The 21692-nt window shown below is 46.3% G+C and overlaps 1 protein-coding gene across 1 annotated transcript; it reads right to left on the reverse strand.

The window, feature by feature from the left end:
• Positions 1-304: 304 nt before the first annotated feature.
• LOC149348385 (uncharacterized) lies at positions 305-19588 on the reverse strand. The gene is made up of 7 exons (XM_089541741.1): positions 19401-19588; positions 17095-17248; positions 16904-17001; positions 6854-6983; positions 2989-3171; positions 2190-2312; positions 305-514 (listed from the first exon to the last, which is right to left on the reverse strand). Exons 1-7 carry the CDS (start codon positions 19436-19438, stop codon positions 305-307), a joined length of 936 nt encoding a protein of 311 aa, XP_089397867.1. The 5' UTR covers positions 19439-19588.
• Between the last annotated feature and the right edge of the window lie 2104 nt (positions 19589-21692).

The raw sequence follows: 21692 nt of genomic DNA on the forward strand, positions 1-21692 counted from the left end.
TCAGTTTTCAGTCAGCGCTCTTTCCTGTCACTTCCTCGTTTCGCCTTCGGGCTTCTTCTTTCGCGCTGTTTTCACCAATGTCAACCATAGAGAGGGGACATTTCACCAATAAGTCACTTTTGATGATGTCATCTGAACTGAAGTCCTCGCTTTTGACGCTTTGTAAAACATTTTTTTTTTAATTCGGAACACAGGTATGTTCGTAAACGATTATGGTAGTTTCTTGAGATAACAGTACATTAAGCAAAACTTTTATGAGTGCCTGATGTAGAGACACTGCAGGTCTAGAGTCGAAGCGCTTGTCTCAGGGCCACGGATCGTTGAGACAGTACGAAGTAAACTGGCGTTTTTGTGAGTGGACAAATTCCAGCAGCGTTCTGATGAGCTTCAGACGATTGAAGATGCCACTTTCGAAACTCATTCTGGGGCAGGGCGCATCGTCAGAGTCGTACTCAATGTCGTAGACGGCTATGCCGAATTGCAAGTCCGGGAACTCTTCCCTCGCCCTGCAAATCTGGAATTGCGTGGATGACAGATTAATGACTCAAGAGTTCTGAAAAAAGACTCCCAGCAATGTCGCCATCCCCGCAGGCGAAATCAGAAAAGCCCGATGCGTTCACGTTGCCGTGTGGGCTAGTTGCTATGACAGAGCCGCAGAACAGAGTGAAAACCTGAAGCACGCAAAGCACTGGCTTGCAAGTTTCTTACTCAGAAAGACAATAAAAATCACCCACACAAAATATACAGAATTTAATCGTGTGGCAGCATATTTCTTTCTTCTTCTTGCCACTAGCATAAAATGGAAAGGCAAAAGGAATCCGTTCAGTAAGTTCGAACTTCCAAGAATACGCTACCTTCTTTTGCAGCAGCGCTATTCATTAAGTACCGTTGCAGGTAGGCTTGTGTTTTTTATGTGTGGTGCATCTAATATTTCTCGGGTATGAGTGGTTGACTTACGATATAAAAACAACTCGCTATTACAGGGCAATAGCGGTCATTGGATTGTACGGCTTCTACGAACAATCGACTTTAAATAGTTCACCCGATCACGTGGTTGAATTTTGATTCAACGGCCGGTTTCGCCAATAGAGTGATTTCCACACGTAGTCCGTAGGTTTTACTTGAGGTCTGATTAGTATCTTCTTCATCGTGTCGATTTATTGCACTGTTAGGTATCTGAAAACAACCGCAGCTGTTTTCAGCAGCAACAGCAGAGCACCACTTCCAAGCCGCCCTTAAAAAATAGTCATAGGCAGTCTACAGACTTCTCATTGACTCTATTCACTTCATAAAGATATTGTGTCTTTGTCTATTCATAGTCTGTAGACTGTCCACAGAAAAAGCCTACTAAAAGAGAATGGTCATGCATCTATGGATCTTCTATAGACAGTCTATGGCATCTGTATTGCCTATAGACTGTTCTCCAGGATTTGTCTATAGACTTTATAGACAGAAGTCTATGGACACTATATATACTGTAAGGGCGCACTACCAGATCACACTAGGATCAACGTTCTTAAAGCAGTTATATCAGGCGTAACTAGCATAGACTAATGAATTACTGCATCATATCGGATTGAATCATAATTACAATGAAAACAAAATCTCTCAACTCAGATAAATCCGCAATTTGTTTCTAGCAGCCAGCTGAGCTCAGTCACAGGGCTACAGTGAAGGGCCACACACTTCTTCACACTATACGATGTGGAAGAGGCCGTGTTTTTTTTTTTGTCTCGACAGAGATATCCTTCCGCATAGCGCTCTGTCCTCAACGTAAAGTTGTGCTCAAACTTAACCGCGGGAAAAATTACACATGCATAAAAATTTAAGGCGGCAACAAATTAAAGGGATAACCTGTCTTTCAATGCAAACTTTGGTTAACTGACTGGTAAATTGGTTTTTGGGGAAAAGAAATGGCGCACTATCTGTCTCACATATCTCCGTGGACACCGGAACCGCGCCGTAAGGGAAGGGAGGAAGGTGGGCATGAAAGAAGAAAGAGGTGCCGTAGTGGAGGTCTGCAACATAATTTAAACCACCTGGGGATCTTTATTGTGCACTGACATCGCACAGCACACGGGCGCCTCTTGCGTTTCGCCTCCATCGAACGCGGCAGCCGCGGTCAGGTGCGAACCCTGGTACTCCGGCTCGGCAGACAAGCACAGAGAAGAATTCTGAGCAACACTTACCTTCTCCTTCAGGGCAAAATTAGAGTCGAATACCATCATAAAGCGGGTCACAGGATTGAAAGCGTATTCGCTAGCCATTACGCGGTCATATCTCTTGTTTGATCCAAAAGGTGTATTGCAGAGCTGCAAAAGAAACAGGCTTGAGAATGAAGGTCGCCCCACATTTTGCCATTCATTTTAGCACAGAATGGGGGTCCTTATATCTTTCGCAGAAATTGTTGGAAGTCTTGAAAATCCTGGCTACATGAATTAGGGTGATGACGAAAAGGGCCACTACACAGCTCCGATCACCGCGCTGGGTGTTTTTCTTTAAGTCTTCTTTCTTTTTGTATGCCGCATTTTCTGATGGCTTCTGCTTTATTTACTTACCTTTTCAGCTAAGCCACTCACATATGTTTCACAGTAGACCTGTGATATGAAATTCCGCCCCTCATTAAAAAATAAAGAGCAGATGATTTTTGCTCCAGTTGCGGAATGCTGACTCCAGTGGCAAAATATGACTGTAGAGCCTGTAGAAATTTATCCCAAATCATTCACGCAGTGTGACGCCTAAAGTAAAGAGAAAAGTAGAAGTAAATTTTCGGAAGGGCGATCTTTCACCTCACATTATAATAGATGTATATGAATAGCATGCCGCACATTTGTTTGTTCAGTTTAGCTGCTGGCTAAGCGTTGCGTTAGCAAAAGGGAATAGCATCATGCTTTATAAAATTATAAACGCCCGCTGTCCTATGCTCACGAATAAAGTTCGGAGTAAATTTCGTATGCATCATCGACAAGTTGACGGAACGAAATTTACCAAACTGGGAGCAAAGTCGAAAGAAAATTGGAGCGGTCGGCAAGGCTTGAAGAGGCCAATGTCTTCAACCGGGGCCGCCATGTTTGCTGGCGCGTACCAGTGGCCCCGCATCGAGAAGGATATGGCGAAATGAGGAGTATCCCGGCGCCATTTCTCTCTGTCCTGTCTATTCATGGCTTTCACCTTTTGCAGTGAAATGGGAGAAAAAATGGAAGACATGCATTTCAATTTGCGCGAAGTAAACACTGCAAATTTTTTTCTCAGGTTCACAGTGGAGAAATCGCCATTTTAAAATGTTCAAAGGCGGTTCTGGGCTTTTCACTTAGTAAATTTCACAGGTTCCCTCTCTTCCTCGCACCAGGGGTGCCCCGCCAGAGACGGTTGGTTTAACTCGAAGACTGAAGCGTTCCTTCGCACCAGGGGTGCCCCGTCAGAGACGGTCTCTCAATGAGTACAGATGCAGGGATAAAGGGAATACTTATGTACAGTTTATGTAGAGCAATTTACAATAGACACAAGCTCAGGCACTCGAGACAAATTAACGCGCAAAAAGATATACAACAACAAAAAGTGGATCTGGCTAAAACTAGGGGAGGCCCCTACTCCGCATAGCCGAAGATGCATGGCATCTCACTTTAGCGCAGAACCCTGCTTTCAGCTCCGGGGCCCCGTTTTAAAGCCCTAAAGGCCCGGCCCACATTTCGTAGCTTCCAATCATGTTGTGCTCTCAACATGATTGGTTCTTCAAGGGCATGGCCAGCCCTCCGGCTTCAACAACGTAAAACCACCCTCTCCACCACTAAATAAACATAAAAACAAACACAAATACACATTCGTGCCAGCACGTGCGCGAATCGGTTCCGCAGGGTGGGGGGACACGGCGAGCGTTCGCGAGCGGTCGCGTTTCAAGAAAGGAGACGCTTCGCTTTGAGCGCCCCCAGCCGCGTTCCGATGACCCCGCGTACACTACCGATCCCTTACACACTTCAAAATATTTTTTGGTATCAAGAAACTAGAATCTGTTATGGAGGCGGCTGCGCGTTTTGTTCGCAGATTTGACAAGGATTTTTCTTCGTCTACTTCATCCAGTTACATGCTGGAGGCTGACACTGTCTGGAACAGGGAAGAACTACTTTATGGCCTTGTGCTTCCTTTTATACACGGTGAGTCTGGCCAATGTGACCAGACGACACAGTTTAACGCGCTATATATTGATACAGTCTAATTTTATTCCCCAACTAGACCTCACTAATCTTGCAGCACATCGTCGTCTGGAATGTCTCAACTTTATGTACACTTCATTCAATTCACTGCATTTTTTCTCCCTAGGTAATAACCAGACATATTCCAAACTTATACCTAGAAGAAGCTATGACATTCCGACATTCTATCCTTGCACTAGCTTCTTTAAGAGCAGATTTTTTCGGTATACCATTGAAGTTTTAAATTACTTAGCAGGCATCATCTGTTACTAATCAACGTATGCTTACTTTGTTCCTTTTTTCCCGCACGTTAATCTTTGGAGGTGGATGAGACCGGTCAGTATCAAGTACCCACCGCAATACAGCAAGTAGATGTGCCAATGTTAATAATACCCACGCCTCTCTTGATATAACACCACAGTGCTTGCTTGCTTAGAGTGGGTAAGCCAGACCAGCTCATTAGATAGTACAATGTGGTGATTAAGTTTGCGGTGATGTAGAAAACTTTTTTTACTAATGACATCCGTTGTGTTAACAGCATTGCTTTTCGACCGCATCATGTAGTTGACCGGTACATTCCTGAATTTGCCCCAGGCCTCCGTACCATTTTCTTCCTCGAAAAAGATAAACCTTCAAGAGCACAGTTTGGAATTTGAGTAGTGGGAGACTCTGCTGTCCAGCGACCGCTGTGAAGACCAACAAGGTCTGGTACAGCGAGCTCAACGGGCGGCAGTGGCCAGCGGAGCCCTGGACTGAGGGCAACCGACCACTGATTAGAGGCGGACGACTTCGACAGAGAAGGCTCCTGGGGGTAGAACCAAGATGTCTCTGAAGATGCCCCCAAACCGCAGGAAAAACCATTAGCGAAAATAAAGTTTTCCCTTCTTTCCTTCCTGAACGAAGCCACGCCACTCCTGCACCTTCCAAAAGCTTGCGTGACGAGCACCAAAACAGAAAGAACGAAAAAAAAGGCAAAACTTGCAGCTAGAAGTGTATGTATGACATCTGGATGTAACAGCGGGCATCATGAACAGCGTCTTGACCATTGAATATTTGTTACGAAAAGAACACTACGCGAGTCGCCGAGCCATTTCGCGGAGCTGAAGAAAGGCCATACTGCGCATGCGCTAGGAGCGGTGACGTCACACGGCGCACACCTGGCGCTCCACCGCCGTCGCTGCGCGGGTGACTCAGAGGTGCCGCCGCCGCGCACGCCAGTTGCGCATGCGCAGTAGCGGCGCATAGCTAGCATGCCGGGGTCGACGATGCTGCCGCGCGCTCTCCATCGCCTCTCTCTCTCTCTCTCCTCGTTGCTTTCGCAATCCTCCAGGTCTAACAAGAGATAAACCACTGCCAATTTTTTATTGCTGGTTTCCTAGATATATGCCATCATGTTTTTGTTTTATTCTTTTTTTCGCAAAACTATAATTGAGAATTCTTTCTCAAGTATTGTTTAACTTCTGAGAGTAACTTTCTTATTCCGTGAAAGAGCTACTACTAAGTTATATTCTGACGCAACCTGGGGGAGACGCATTAGTTACTTAAACCACTCTCGCTCACAGTGGTGAACTGTGGTAAAAGAAGACGACGACCCCGAGGTGTAAAGCTCGCTCGGAGCCGGAATGCTTGGCCCGAACCTTTGCTTACCCGCCGCGGTGGCTCAGTGGTAAGCCGCTCGTCTACCGAGCCGGAGTACCCGGGTTCGAACCCGACCGCGGCGGTCGCGTTTCGGTGGAGGCGAAACGCAAGAGGCGCCCGTGTGCTGTGCGATGTCAGAGCACGTTAAAGATCCCCACGTGGTCGAGATTATTCCGGAGACCTCCACTACGGCACCTCTCTGGCTCCCTTCTTTCACTCCTACCTTCCTCCCTTCCTTTACAATGCGGTTCAGGTGTGCGCCAAGATACGTGAGACAGGCACTGCGCTATTTCCTTTTCTCAAAAACCAAAAACCAATCACTAAAAAGCGACCTAAGCTCTGCTGAGCCACAACAACCTCTTGGTGAATGCTGCTCTACGTCGCCCCTCTCATCTTGAAGCTCCGTAGCCGCACCCTAGCTCCGATGTCCGTTATGCCCGAATAAAGCTTTTATTGCGAAAGCAATACTACTCGCACTTTCAAGCCTTCGCGTGACCCGGCTGCAGTTACGTTTGACCTTCAGCGGAGTGAATATGGGCGACCAACTCACTCCTTCAGATAGCACGGCTGCACTTACGCCGCGCCGCGCACCTGTGGCGCTACTGCCGCTGTGTCGTCATACCAGCTGTAGATTATGGGCGACCGACTCGCTCCTTCAGAGAACCTGGCTGCAGTTACGGTGTGTGTTTGCCGCGCTGCGCACCTGTGGCGCTACTGGCGCTGTGACGTCATACCAGCTGTAGATTATGTTTTCTTTCTCTCAGTCGCAACAACATCAAAAACAAAATATCAAAAAATTACCGAAGACGCTTTGAGTCGTCGCGCAGCGGTAGCCCGTAGACACGCGTGACCTGTAGAGGCGGCCACCGTGGACGCGGCGCATTGCGTTCCTTCAGTTGGAGGCGCAGCGCATTTGTTTTCGAAACCTACCACGCTTAACCAAAGCTAAGCCCCCACAATTTTTTTTTTATAAAACAAGAGAAAATTGCAATTTTTTCCATGTAATGGAAAGATAACAAACTTACAATCGTCCGCTCGTTGCACTCCTCACGGTAAGGACACCGGAGCATCGTCATCGGCAGTGTCCGGCACTGTGGATAGTCTGGTTGTGACACATGGGTGATGTCGATATATATGGTGGGTTTGAACACAGTCCTGCAGAGTAAAAAATGAAGCGAGCTAATTAGGTTTGAGCCGTTACATGCACCGCTATATGATTCTAGCGCCGCGGAATCCATAAATCGGATTTACTTCAGTGGAAGACGCCCCGTTAGGTAAATATAGATATCGCTGCCAAATATAGGAGTTTCAAGGCTCTAATATGTGCTTGATAACAATATGCGTGAAGCTTTGAAAAGGGTTAAACGGCCGGGCACTGGATGTGAAGGCAAGAAAAAAAAACAGCGGGAAACATTATTTTCTGGAGCGGAGAAATTTTGAGAAAACAAGAAAGATAGCACTTTCTTCTGTTTTTATTCGGTTACAATCAGTTCCTCGAAACGGCAGTTAGTGACGTTTCTGACTGGCGCGCACACTTTAGTAAGAGTTCATAAAAACGAATAAAATATGAAATCAAGTCAAAGCGCTTCAGTGAGGACGCTATCCCACTTAAGATCTCGCAAACTAAACTCCATGCTCTCTGCTCTCCCCCTATTAAATAATGGTGAGATATGATATTGTAATAATACTCCTGCTATAGGGATATTTGAAGTACCGCCTATTTGGAGAACATTCGACTCAAACGATGATTTTGCGCTCCTCCAGGAAGCCATGGAACGCATTCGGTTCAAAGCCGTCCAAGTCGACGAACCGGCTTAGAGGATTTGGAGGGTATGAGCTGTTGGTTTTGTTGAGTACGCAGGGTGACCAGATCTTTGGGAGTCGCGGATTGAGTGGATTTGGCACGAAGCCAACGAAACGACACACACTGTCAAGCTGCCATTTTTTATTAACACACACACATAGCAGAGAAAAGGTGAAACAGCGACAGCGCACCAACGAATACATGGCGCCATCTCGTGACTGGTCATTACACTAATAACACTCCCCCTTAATGGAAGGTCATTGCGCCCACACTTTTGATGCCCAAACATTGACAGTGCTTGAGAGTCGTTCTTCCATTTAAGCCTTAGTGAAGAGGTCAGAACAGTTCTTAGACGACTCGATGTACTAGAGTTGTAACTTTCCCTCTTCGACCTTTTCTGTCAGAAAATAACACTTGACGTCAATGTGTTTGCTTCTTTCTGAAGTAACTTGGCTTTTCGTAAGCGCAATTGCACCCTGGTTGTCAGCCATTAAAATCTGTGGTTCGTGCATGAATTCGTGCGCATTAAGTTTCTTCATGAAATTTTGGAAGCACATTACTTCTTTTGTAGCGTGACACATTGCTATATATTCTCCTTCCACTGTTGTCAATGCAGTGCTTCGCTGCTTCTTGCTACTCCGCCCCGCCGCGGTGCCTCAGTGGTTACGGCGCTCGGCTGCTGACCCGAAAGACGCGGGTTCGATCCCGGCTGCGGCGGCACAATTTCATGAAGGCGATATTCTAGAGGCCCGTGTGCTGTGCGATGTCAGTGCACGTTAAAGAACCCCAGGTGGTTGAAATTTCCGGAGCCCTTCACTACGGCGTCTCTCATAGCCTCAGTCGCATTGGGACGTTAAATCCCAATAAAACCAAACCAAATCTTGCTACTCCAGGAAATCGCAGCACCAGATAGCGTGAACACTTACCCGCTGAATGACTTCCTGTCAGCCTTGTCACTAGCCCAGTCTGCGTCGCAAAAGGCTTGTATGCACTTCCCAGTCCTCTGGTAGACTAGTGCATTATTCTTTGCGTGTTTCACATAGCGAAGAATATGCTTTATCCCATTCCAATGTTCTTCTGTGGGATGTTCATTGAAATGGCTCATGTAAGTAGTCGCAAAAGCCAAGTCCGCCCTTGTGCCTCCGGCGAGGTAAAGCAATGCACCAATTGCTTGTCTGCAAGTGCGAGGTAGGTCCTCATTTGATGGGTTATTGTTGTCTCCACTTTTGCACTTGCTTCCACGATCCAAAGGGTACGATGCTGCCTTTGCGTCTGACATGCCAGACGTCTCCAGTATGTCGTTAGCGTAGGCCGTCTGGTCGAGTGTTAGTTTTCCATCTCTTTCTTTTTGCAGTTGCATGGAAAGAACGTGGCTGGCCGGCTTTTGCATCAAATACTTGACCCAAGCGGCTCTTGAAGTCGGCAATCTCTTTCTCATCTTCTGCTATGATCAGCAAGTCATGAACGTAGACTCCTACGATGAGGTTCGTCTCCTTCTCGATATAAACACAGGGTTCAGCTTTTGACCTTGTCATCCCTTCTGACTTGAGCATTTTGTCCAAAGCAAGGTTCCACTCCCTTCCAGACTGTCGTAGCCCGTAAAGGCTCTTCTTCAGAAGGCAGACTTCATCCTTCTTACAGTCATTCAAAGGTTGCGGTAGTTCCATGTAGACGGTCTCCTTCAGAATACCATTTAAGTATGCTGCCGTGATGTCGATCTGGTGGATCTTCCAATTTTTCTCAACTGCTATGGCCAGCAGTGTTCTGATGGACTTAAGCTTCACTACAGGAGAGAAGGTTTCCTTGTAATCGGTACCTTTCACTTGTGATTATACGCATGCAACTAACCGTGCTTTGTATCGCTCAAGGTCACCATTTTCGTTGTACTTCTTGCGGAACACCCACTTGCATTTTAAGACTTGTCTGTCTTTCGGTCGTGGCACTAGCTCCCATGTATTGGAAGCTTCGAGGCTGTCGAGTTCACTCTGTATAGCTGCTTTCCATTCCTCCTTGTCTGGTGCCGATAAGGCTTCATGTAGAGTTTCTGGACCTCTTTGGCTGTTTTGCCTGGCTATGCAGCAGCCGTGACGTTCCTTTTGACGTGATTTCTTGTTTGCTAGTCTTTTCGACCGTCTTAGTGCCTGCGTACTACAATCTGCCATGCTGGACAGTCGATGCGTAGCTCCTTCGTCCCGCGTAGTTGCCTCATCTTCATCAGCTGATGAGCCAACTTCTTCAGCATAGTTGTAATCAGTATCATTGCGATCTAAACTACCAACATCATGTGGCTCGCTCAAGCTGTCTTCAACTTGTAACATGACTGTGCAATCAGTGTCGCTATGTGCGTCAGTCTTGCTATTTGCAATTTCGGTAAGCTTGCATGGGAAGGACTCTTCTGCAAAGGTAACGTCTCGACTTACAAAGAAGCGATCTTCCTTCTGGTTCCACAGCTTGTACCTCTTCACTCCTTCTGGGTAACCGACCAAAATGCACTCTTCTGCTTTCGGGCCCATCTTGGTCGCCTTGCAGCGTCTGTTTCGCACACTCCGTGCTCTGCACCCAAACATTCTTAAGTGCTCCGGGTTCACTTCTCCCCGTGTCCACAGAGCTTATGGTGACTCTCCTCCAATCCCCTTCGATGGGCACTTGTTTCTGATGTGACTTGCATCAGCCCAAAGCCTTTTGGTGACACCTGATTCGATGAGAAGGCCCCTCCTCATGCCAACCAACGTTTGGTTCATTCTCTCTGCGACTCCATTCTGCTCAGGTGTGCCAGGAATGGTCAGCTCGTGCCTTATGCCAAGCTTGGCCAGGTACTCGTTGAACTCTTTGCTTGTGTACTCTCCTCCATTGTCACTGCGCAAGGTCTTCACCTTCGTGTTGTGCAAATTTTCCGCCATGCGTCTGCAGTGCTCAAACTTCTCAAGCACTCCGCTCTTGGCCTTCATGGGGTACACAACAGTATATTTGTACTAGTCGTGCGTGAAGGCAACAAAGTAATTGGAGTCCCCTTTTGTCGTTGGTGTGAACTTTCCAACCCCATCTGAATGCGCCAGCTCCAGTGGAACCTTAGCCCGTGTTGCCTCGCCCTTTGGGAAACTGCTTCGCCTTAGCTTCCCCAGACAACATCTGTCACATTTGTCCTTCACAGGGTCTTCACTAGCTCCGGAGAGACGTGGAACAGCATCCTGGTGAAGGTGGCCTAGTCGTCTGTGCCACAAAGCTGTGTCTTTTTTCTTTGCCATCTTCGTCGACGTAATTTCTTCTTCAACAGAGTACAGTCGTCCTTCTCGAGTTGCAGTAAGAATCAGCTCACCAGTGTCCTTTGTAACTTCGGCTTTGCCCCCGGCGAACGCCACGTGCAAACCTCGCTCTTCAATTCTTCCGACTGATAGAAGGTTGCCGTTCAATTCGGGCACATAAAGGACATCTTCTAGCGTAATGAATGACCCACCACACTCTTCAGATAGTTGAATCAGAACTTTTCACTTTCCCCATGACACTCATGGATTCTTTATTTGCAGTTTCCACTCCTGACTCCCATGGCTTGGAATCAGTGACCTCTTCCTTGTGCGATGTCATGTGATCTGTAGCACCGCAATCAAGATGCCACACATGAGCAGACGCTGTTATCACAATTTTGGCACATAAAGCCTTCTATGTTGTAATATTTGCCTGTGATGAATTTCTCTTCTTTTGGTCATCCCCTTCATCTTGAAACTTGCCACAATCTATGGCTATATGACCAATTTTGCCACAAGCAAGGTATCGCACCTTCTTTTGCATACTTAAGGTGCAGTGACGAACCTTCTCATCCTTCTGGACAGTGAGTTGATGATGCACCTTCTCATTGGGTTGCTTGCTGTCAGTCCTTAATCGAGCTTCAGTGACTGGTGCCCTTGTGTGACTCTCTTCGTCGCTTAACCGATCTTCATCACGACGCAGCTTCCTCTTTTCTTCGATCAGCAGCCTAGTCTTCACTGCTTTGGTCGAGAGGGTTTGTTCGTCTTGCTCCAAGTTCAGAATGAGCGGTTCATATGAATCAGGAAGGCCCATTAGCATCACTAATGCAACCTCTCTGTCTGTAAATGCATGGCCTGCACTTGACAACTTCCTTTGCAGCACCATCAATCTTCCCAGGTAATCTTGCATTGACGCGTCTCTCTTCATATTTACATTGAAAAAATCGCGCAACAACTGAAGTATATGCAAGACTACAAACTTTGAGTGCATTTCCTGCAGCGTATTCCAGGCTTATTTTGCAGTTCTGCAAGTCCCGATGTCATCCAGGTAGTTGTCCTCGACGATGAGGAACTGAAAGGTCAGGCCTTGTTGTCAGTCTGCTTTTCTCGCTCGTTCATTTCTCTGTTCGAGAATCCGGGGACGATCGCTTCCCAGCATCCCTTCTGTACGAGAGCAGCTCTTGCCCTTAGCGACTATGTGTAAGAGTTACCTGATGACAACTTCGGCAGTCTAAACTCGTCTAATGGGACATGTTCGCTGATCCTCGAACGCAAGAGGGACAACGCACTTCTTTTTCGTAGCTGTTTCTCAGTTAGCGTACGTGAAAACGATTTGTCAGTCACTTCTTCCCGAAAAATTTCGCCACTTACACCCACTGAAAATATTTTGTCAGTCACTTCTTCCTGACAATTTTCCTGTACTCACAGCGGACGAGTCGAAGCGTCTTCCGTACACACCCGACATGGAGTCTGCAGCAACGACGGAGTAGCGTGACGGTCAGTCTTTCTTACAAAAAAAAAAACGCACTTCTCACTTCACCGGCACACACCACTTGTCAGTCACTTCTTCCCGACAGTTTCACGACGCTCGCGCCAGTCTAAACTTCCGAAGACATCCGCACGACGTAGTGAAGGTGGTGTCGCTTCACGTTCTCTGCTTCAACGTGGTCGCACATTTTCATCACTCTATCAAAGAAATCCGTCTCATTTCTTCCAAAAATGCGGTCGATGCGTCGTCCTGGGCCCATAACCTGTTGATTTTGCTGAGTACGCAAGGTGACCAGATCTTTGGGCGTCGCGGATTGAGTGGATTTGGCACGAAGCCAACGAAACGACACACACTGTCAAGCTGCCATTTTTATTAACACACACACAGAGCAAAGAAAAGGTGAAACGGCGACGGTGCACCAACGAATACATGGCGCCATCTCGTGACTGGTCATTACACTACTAACATGAGCTAACTTCGAATCGCCAAAGCGTATGCGTGCGTGCGCAGCGCCTTCATTTCATGATTTCACAATAAAAATACTTACGGCTAAATGTGTGCTTTCAATTATGAAATTACAGTGCACGTCCCATGGAATACTTTTGTTTTAATCCCTGCGGCCTATCTACCTGCACGTCATAGAGACTCCGGTGGCCAGAGTCGATCTCGTTGGCTTCGACGTTGTTTCGACGATTGTTCGGTTTCCACAAGCATAAAGCATCCAACCTTCAATGAACTGAAAGAATTCCTCGACGATGGCTATTTCGGTGTTATTTATGAGCACAGAACAGCAGTTACTATCAAGCGAACGTAAACCCCCGAAGTTTACCACTGTGGTAGTGCGCATTGCAGTGCTGGCTGGCGGATACATAGATGACTCAAACTGCTCATGCGAGGGGTAACAGTATAGCGTTTCAGAGGTGGTGCTGTGGAATACACTGAACAGGTCGCCTTTCAACGCCACTGGTACTGCAGTTAGCGGCAACGTTAAAAAGTGCGTGAAAACAGTGATACCCCAGACAGCAACGCGCTACGCCTGCTATCAACCTACTGGGTGGTACAATGGACGGCTCGCCCGGGAAGCGCACTTCACTGCCTGTGTGGCTGCTCGCGTTCAGTGCACACCTGTGTTTGCACGCCTGTTACCTTTCCATAACTACTGTGATCGTCCGCGTGAATATGACTGAGCACACTTGCATATATTCTCCGCCGAGTCCCTTTTGACGTATCTTATACAGGGTGTCCAGGCTAACTTTAGCCAAGGGTTAAAAAATAAGACATTTGAGGTAGGCCAGGGAAACCGCTTACATACAGCTACCAGCCGGCTTGCGAATCTAGGCAGTTTTTGCATTGCTATTAATTAAGGAGTAATTAAGATAATTTTTCTATATGCGTAAATATTGACTTTAGACGGAATGTGAATAGCAAGTGGGAGCGCACCTTTAGAAACCCCCGTTCTATTTATTTGCGATAGAGATAGCCTCACGTGGATCGTTTTTCAGTGTTCCAAAGAAAGTCCCCGAAATACAAAAAAAAAATCACGTGACTAGGGCATTCGTGCGCCACGACTGTGCTGCTATCAGTCCTGGCTTGAGTGAACGAAATCATCTGCTGGCAAGGCGCGACGACCTCATTGCTCCAGCAGGCCGATATGTCGGCGGTGGTTGCGACGCCCGCGCGAGCCAGTCTGCAAGCGTGACGGCGCAAGTTGCACCGCAACTACCGTCGACATATCGGCCAGCCGGAGCAATGAGGTCGTCGCGCCTTGCCAGCAGCTACAAATTCGTTCGCGCAAGCCAGCATTGACAGCAGCACAATCGTGGCGCGCGAATGCGATATTCGCGTGATATTTTTTTTTGTATTTCGGGGACTTTCTTTGGAGGTCTGAAAAAGGATCCACGTGAGGCTTTATTTATCGCAAATAAATACAAGGAGGGTTTCTAAAGGTGCGCCCCAACTTTGCTATTCACATTTGCCGTATAAAGTCAATGTTTGCGCATTTAGAAAAATTAAATTTGTTGCTAATTAACTAATTGCAAAACAAAAATTGCCTATGATGCGTAAGCCGGTTGAAAGGTGTACGTACCCCCTTGTCAAAAGTAACCGGGAACAGGTGGTTTGTTTCTCAGCCGCGTAGCGAAGCACTTATGGCAGCCCTTAAGCTATGAATCTGTATAGAGTGAGGTGAGCCCTTGTCCTCAAATTCTCAAATCTTTGGGTCCTGAGGGGTGGCATAAAGGCTCCGTTAGACGGTTGAGAAGCAAAAACCTGCTGCTCGGTTTCTTTTGACAAAGGCGGTACGTGGTTTCCCTGTCCTACCTCAAATATATTATTTTTTTATCATTGGTTAAAGTTAGCTGGGAAACCCTGTACATGTTTCCGCTGGCTTTCTTTTCGTCACTTATTCTGCCTGCCACGACTGAAGCGTTTAATGTAGCAGATAGAAGTTGCAGCGGCCTGAACTCAAACTTTATTTTAGTCTTGGTCGTTACTTGTAATAAAACCATTACCGCAACAAATCTAACGGCTGCGTCCTCCTAGCTACTTGCCCCTTCGTTGGAGTTCCGTTATTGCTTCCAATATGACACGCGCGACGCTCTACCCCTTACTTCATGCACTCTGGGCTGCTGCGTTTCAGCATCATCAGCCCGACTACGCCCACTGTAGGGCAAAGGCACCTCCCATATTTCCCCAATTAACCCTGTCTTTTGCCAGTTGCGGCCACCGTATTCCCGGAAACTTCTCAATCTCATCCGCCCACCTAACTTTCTGTCGCCGCCTGCTGCGATTGCCGTCTCTTTGAATCCACTCCGTTACCCTTAATGCCCTACGGTTACCTTGCCTTCGCATTACATGCCCTGCCCTAGCCCACTTCTTCCTCTTGAATTCTACTAGGATGCCTTCCTTGAGCACTCATCCGCGATCATCAGCGCCATTGATTGATGATATAATACTGCGGTTCTCTGGCGTGCGCGCGGATACCTCCAAACGCCGCACTAACGGCTATCGCTGGAGTGCAGAATTGACAACAGCAGTGCCACTGCGCTATAGAGAGTGAACGTTAAAGCTTCCAATCCACTTCGGAAATTGTTGAGGAGCGCAGCGAACTTCTGTTAAAGGTGGACTGAAGAGGAATCTGAACTGGTCTTTTTGCCGCTGCAACTCGATCAACACGCTCCCAGTATTCTTAGAAACTTCGATTTATTGCCCTGTGCGGCCGATTTCCCTAATTAAATCGAATTAAAATCCGGATCCCAACTTTTTTTTTAATTCCCCGCATACGGCGGGAGGAGTCGACCAACGCATGGAGTGCCTTTCAGGCAGTCGCGTGGAGACATTGCTTTCGCTTTTATTTTCTTTTCCTTTAAGTTTCCGTGAATAAATATGTCTATTCAATGACTACATAGCTGTAATTAGGCCCACGGAAATAAAAATACGCGTGCGCTCTTTACTATCCCAGATCACTAGGTATCACTCCGCCGATGGCAGAGCGGCAAGCCGGCACGGGTCTGGCTGAAAGGTTGGTCGACTCCTCCCACCGTTTGCGGGGAATTAAAAAAAAAGGCGGTAACCCGATGTTAATTCCATTTAAATTAAGAAAATCGGCAGCACAGGGCATTATTTCGAAGTTTCTAAGAACGCTCACAACATGTATATCGAGTTCCAGCGGTCAAAATACTAGTTCAGATTCCTCTTCAGTGCTCCTTTAAGTCCCAACGCTATGCGTAATCCCGAAAGTCTTTTGGCACAAATGTTGTTTTAATGTGTCAGTGTTGGATGGGTATATGCCTTCTATTTAGGGATTCAAATGATGTTTTTAAACAGTGTGCGAACTTGGTCAATTTACAGTTTGCGGAGCGTCTGCAGGTTGTGTTCACCAAGTTGCGGGAAGTTCCAAACGCAGAGTCCAATACAGCTGGCAGGCTCGTGAATACTGGGCTACAGCAGTCTCTCTTCGATAGGTCGGTAAGTAGGTGCCATTACCATGATCGGCATCCTGCCACGAAGAAGCGTGGAGGATGTGTGTGTTAGGTTTTTCACACTGCTAGTATAATTTAAGCTCCAAGGCGTGTCTGAATACCCTCTGCTGAATTTTGATCTTTCTCAACTACGCTGGAAAAGATCCTGAGTGCAGGAAGTCATGAAAAATCCGAAGTATTAAACAAAGAGGCTCTTTCTGGCTACAATGTGCACTTGTGTGTGCTGGCTGAACTGTTATAAGTGCCAAGAAGTTTTTATGTCTGCTTTAGGGCCTTTTTGGAATGCATACAATTGCCGTTGCTTTTTCTGACCACTACCATAAAATGCGCTGGCGGGGACCCTAACCAGTTTGAGAGCTCCCCAAACACGGAAGATGATACGACATTGGTCACACTCTGTAGATAAGCCCGCGCATTTCAGAAGGCCACAAAGAAATCTTATGGAGTCAAACTACTTCGATGCTTGCCGCGCTTGCAGTTTTGCCGCCGCAAATGTTACGCGTTGTTGGTTCTCAGGTTTCACCACAGCTAGTGAAAACAAGCAGGAAAAATGTACTTGCTCAAATTGTTCTGGCAGCGTTTGCGCATTACTGTCGTCGAACTGCACGCCGATAAGTGTATAATGATATGTATCGTTTCCAAGATGTTCAGTGATTTCCTGCAGAGAAAAAGAAATGTTGAACATCGTGTCGGCATCACACAGAGTTGTACTGAGATACCATCGCTATATAAGTACTTTCGCAAGCCGTACCTTCAGGACCTTCAAACATTCGGTTAGTGTGTGCTTAGTGGTGTAGGCGCCGTACAAGTTCAAAATGCCGAAGTGCACGAATTCCCTGTCGATGAGATTGTTGATACCGTCTTTGAGGGCTCCGTTAATGACGTCGAAGAAGAGCTTGCCGTTCCTGTAGACATAACGAAAAAAAAGAGTCGAAATGCGCAGCATTCCGGGCATTAGCGTGAGTGCAGGGAACGCATGTATAAGTTTGTAGTCATTCGACGCCGGAGAGAGACTTTGCGTAAGCTTTTACCGGAGCTACATGCAACTTTTCACAACAAGAAAACGGCAGCACTAATGACAACAATTTTGAGTTCCCTATTTCTCTCTTTAAACGCACGGTTCACATTTTTTGTTCCGAATTTCTATAAACCACTGTGAGTCACCCCCTAAATTATCAAAAGGAGAATGTCCCGTAAACTGACGGTTCATCGTCACCATCACCACCACCAGCCTAACTACGCTCAATTCAGAGCAAAGGCCTCTCCCACGTCTCTCCAATTAATCCTCTCGTTCGCCAGTTGCGGCCACCGTATCCCCGCAAACTTCTTAATCTCATCTGGGCACTTAACTTTCTGCTCCACCCTCCTACGCTTGTCTTCTCTTGGAAATCATTGGTTTGGTTTGGTTTAGTTTGGTTTATGGGGTTTAACGTGCCAAAGCGACTCAGGCTATGAGAGACGCCGTAGTGGAGGGCTCCGGAAATTTCGACCACCTGGGGTTCTTTAACGTGCACTGACATCGCACAGTACACGGGCCTCTAGAAGTTCTCCTCCAAAGAAATTCAACCGCCGCGGCCGGGATCGAACCCGCGTCTTTCGGGTCAGCAGCCGAGCACCATAGCCACTGAGCCATCATTCCGTTACGCTTAAGGACCACCGGCTGCCTTGCCTTCGCATTACATGCCCTGTCCAAACGCATTTCATGATTTCGATTAAAATATCATCAACAGTCGTTTGTTTCCTCACCCACTCTGCCCTCTTCCTATATCTTAAGGTTACACCTATCAATTTTCTTTCCATAGCCCGTAGCGTTGTTTTCAACTAAAGCTGAACCCTTTTCGTTAACCTCCACGTTTCTGCCCAACAGGTGAGTAACGGTAAGATACAGCTGTTGCATACTTTCCTCTTGATGGATATTGGTAAACTGCCATTCGTGATCTGAGAGAACTTACCATATGCGCTCCACCCCATTCTTATTCTTCTATTCATTTCCCTTTCATGATCCGGCCCACTATGAACGCATTATCTTTGTGGATCTTGAACGCAACTGTTCTTTTTTCTCGGCAAGGAATAACTTAGTAGCATTATTTTATGACCCTCTTACACCTGATGGAATAAAGCATCATAAAAAAACAAGTTAATCAAACTCTATATTTATCTCGACAATGATTCTGAGGGCAGCATATGATTAATCACTTAGGCGTGCTTTTCCCTTCTCCGAGATCCTCTGCAATATAATTTGGGGCAACGTAAACAGCCGTCCCACTTTCAGACGGACTTCAAAATGAATACGACTGATAGTGATAGGAACCTCCATACGTGTCAAGGCATTAATAATGACTATGAGGATGTTAAATGAATTTGTAGAGTACTTTTGCGGAGCATTATAAGGACATCTTTACAGCTTGCTTTTCAAGGCGAACGTGGTTTCAGCGTCTGATTTAATAAGTTATTAGTTCCCTGGCTGCTTAATGTAGTACGCAGTATTGTAAGGTACGTGTGGTATAAAGCGTCCAGAGAAATCAAAGAGTACATGTGGTTTCATTAGTTCGATATTATAGTATTAGCCCGTATGCGAGCGATTTGATACAAGCATTGCGTTTTCATCACAGGCTGTGAAAGATGTTTAAAGCGCTAACGCAGCACCAACGCAGCAGCACATAGACCATGCCGTGCAGGCAGTCATTGGCGAGGAAAACCAAATCTATGGTGCTAAAGCAGATGAGGGTTGGCACCTCATGAGGAATGGTAGTTTTTCGTATATTTATTTATAAGATACAGGAGGTATAGGGTGCGTTAAGATTGAGAGGAGAATAATTTACTACAGGAGAAAATATCTTCGAAGCTGACATAGAAAACTTCAAAAAAAAACAACAGAACAATCAGCAATACGGTGACGAATCGACACATCTGTCACGATAATCAATCAGCTTTGCAGCCTTAAAGAGCGCTATAGTTAGTTATTCCGACCAATTAAGCCACCTCTGTAGAAAGTCTGTTCATTGCCGTAAGTTATGAAACGGCAGTTTTCTTTTTCGGTGTTTAGGGAGCACTTACGCTGGTGAAAACGAGGCACCCATTCCAGTGATGTTCATATGCGAGAACAGATCGACGAAATGGTCCAAGCCGGTGTCGTTCCACCCGAGTGGACTGTTCGTCAGGTAGAAAGACTCGTAGAAGATGAAGTCGCACAAGCCGTCTTCGGGTAAGATGCTGTTCAACCCAAATTTCACGCTGACCGTGCACACCAAAGGTCCTCCTGCAAAAGATGTTTCTAACGATGCACAGTCTGCACAAAAACTCCCCTGAACCACGAGGTTGTTGTAGACAGGTTTATAATAACTAGGGGATGAGGACGCTCACAAAATTGCTCTTTTCAAGCTAGAGCTGAACACTACACGAACGTCGCATTGCTGTTGTCTTCGGACCTCTATACCACAAGCGGCGCTTCCATACCCAGTAATTCTGAGCAAAAACTATATTTGAGAGGCAAAAAGTTTATGAGCGTAATTTTTCATTTATTTAAAATTTCAATATAATAAGAAATATATCTGCAGACCTCTCATAGGCAGGTTCGTACTTGTTTCCAATTGTTATTTTTGCTATCGTCAAACGCGTTCGGCATTGGTTTTCTACGGCAGTCCTAATGATCGATGTGAGCGATGAAATTCTTGAAGAAAAAAAATGATTTTGCTACACATCATAAGAATGGTCCATCGTCTTCAATATTTCCATAACAGCACCTTGCAATTTTCTAATATTCAAAATTTTTGCTCAAGAATGTTGGATATCAGAAAATCGGGACGCCATTTTCATTATTTCACTGCCGACTGGATTGATTTGCAATGGGATCAGTTTGGAAAGCGGCTATAATTCTTCCGAATCCGGCATACGCCTTGCGGTGTCGAGTGTCATGTGTTTTGAGAACAAACAAAACTGCGCAAGAAGGACGGGACAAGAGAAAGAGAACCACACGGGACAAACGCAGACTAACAACTGATTTACTTCACCAACTCCTCTTTCCTTGAACAGCAAAGCGCATGCGCACCAACCACTAAAAGAAAAGCCACACTCATCTCGTGGAATCAAGGAACTCCAACTCCTTGCGGTACAGCTGTACTGAAGCATTGCTAACACATTTTTCAGGCCCTAATCCCGCGATTTCCAAGGCTTCAATAATTTCCCGTTCTTTCTTATCCCTCGAGCGTCCGATTACCTTAGTCCTGTAGAAAAGCGGATCACAATCTTTGTCATCATGCTTGCAAGTGTTACAGTGCTTAGGCATATGCTGCCCCCTTGAATCATGTAAGGAATTGGCATGCTCAAATAATCTAAAGTTGACGCAGCGGCCAGTTTTCCCAATGTACACCCTACCACAACTCAGGGAAATCTGATAAATTAAATTGCATGTACACTGTACGAACTTATTCCTGTGGTTAATGCCGCACACAACCTACTTTTGCTTATCTTTTCTAGCCAAATTGCACAAACACGACAACTTGCAAGGTGCAGGAAAAATAACCACAACTACGAATTTTCCGGCGACCCTCTTCCCTATTATTTTTAGGCGACCCTATTATTTTTTCTGCACCTTGCAAGTTTCGCGTTTGTGCAATTTGGCTAGAAAAGATAAGCAAAAGTAGGTTGTGTGCAGCATTAACCACAGGAATAAGTTCGTACAGTGTACATGCAATGTAATTTATCAGATTCCCCTGGGTTGTGGTAGGGTGTACATTGGGCAAACTGGCCGCTGCGTCAACATTAGATTATTTGAGCATGCCAATTCCTTAGATGATTCAACGGGGCAGCATCTGCCTAAGCACTGTAACACTTGCAAGCATGATGACAAAGATTTTAATCCGCTTTTCGACAGGACTAAGGTAATCGGACGCTCGAGGGATAAGAAAGAACAGGAAATTATCGAAGCCTTGGAAATCGCGAGATTAGGGCCTGACAAATGTGTTAGCGATGCTTCAGCACACCTGTACCGCAAGGAGTTGGAGATCCTTGAGTTCACGAGATGTGTGTGGCTTTTGTTTTTGTGGTTGGTGCGCATGCGCTTTGCTGTTGAAGGAAAGAGGAATTGGTGGAATAAATCAGTTGTTTGTCTGCGTTTGTCCCTTGTGGTTCTCTTTCTCTTGTCCCGCACTTTTTGCGCAGTTTTATTTGTTCTCATAATGTCGTACCAACTAGCCCCTCACCGCACTCTTCTGGATGTCATAACGTGACCTATGGCACTACTGCCAAGTGCTCCTCCATGATTCACCTCCTCAGAAAATTATAAAATTTGTTCACCCGTCTTCTGCGGTGCGTCACTAGTTTTGGACAGAAAGAACGTGCGAAGAAAAA

The sequence above is a fragment of the Amblyomma mixtum genome, chromosome 4, assembly GCF_055824585.1.
Source record: "Amblyomma mixtum isolate Tamu chromosome 4, ASM5582458v1, whole genome shotgun sequence".
Taxonomy (NCBI): Eukaryota; Metazoa; Arthropoda; class Arachnida; order Ixodida; family Ixodidae; genus Amblyomma; species Amblyomma mixtum.

Excerpts from the sequence above, each read along its gene's own strand:
- LOC149348385 (XM_089541741.1), bottom strand. The coding sequence starts at position 19,438 with ATGAACATCACTGGAATGGGTGCCTCGTTTTCACCAGC. Across the intron at positions 6,984-16,903 it reads ACGCTGCCAGAACAATTTGA|GACTGTGTTCAAACCCACCA; the intron begins GCAAGTACATTT and ends TTTACTCTGCAG. Across the intron at positions 2,313-2,988 it reads TCGACTTTGCTCCCAGTTTG|CTCTGCAATACACCTTTTGG; the intron begins GTAAATTTCGTT and ends TTTCTTTTGCAG.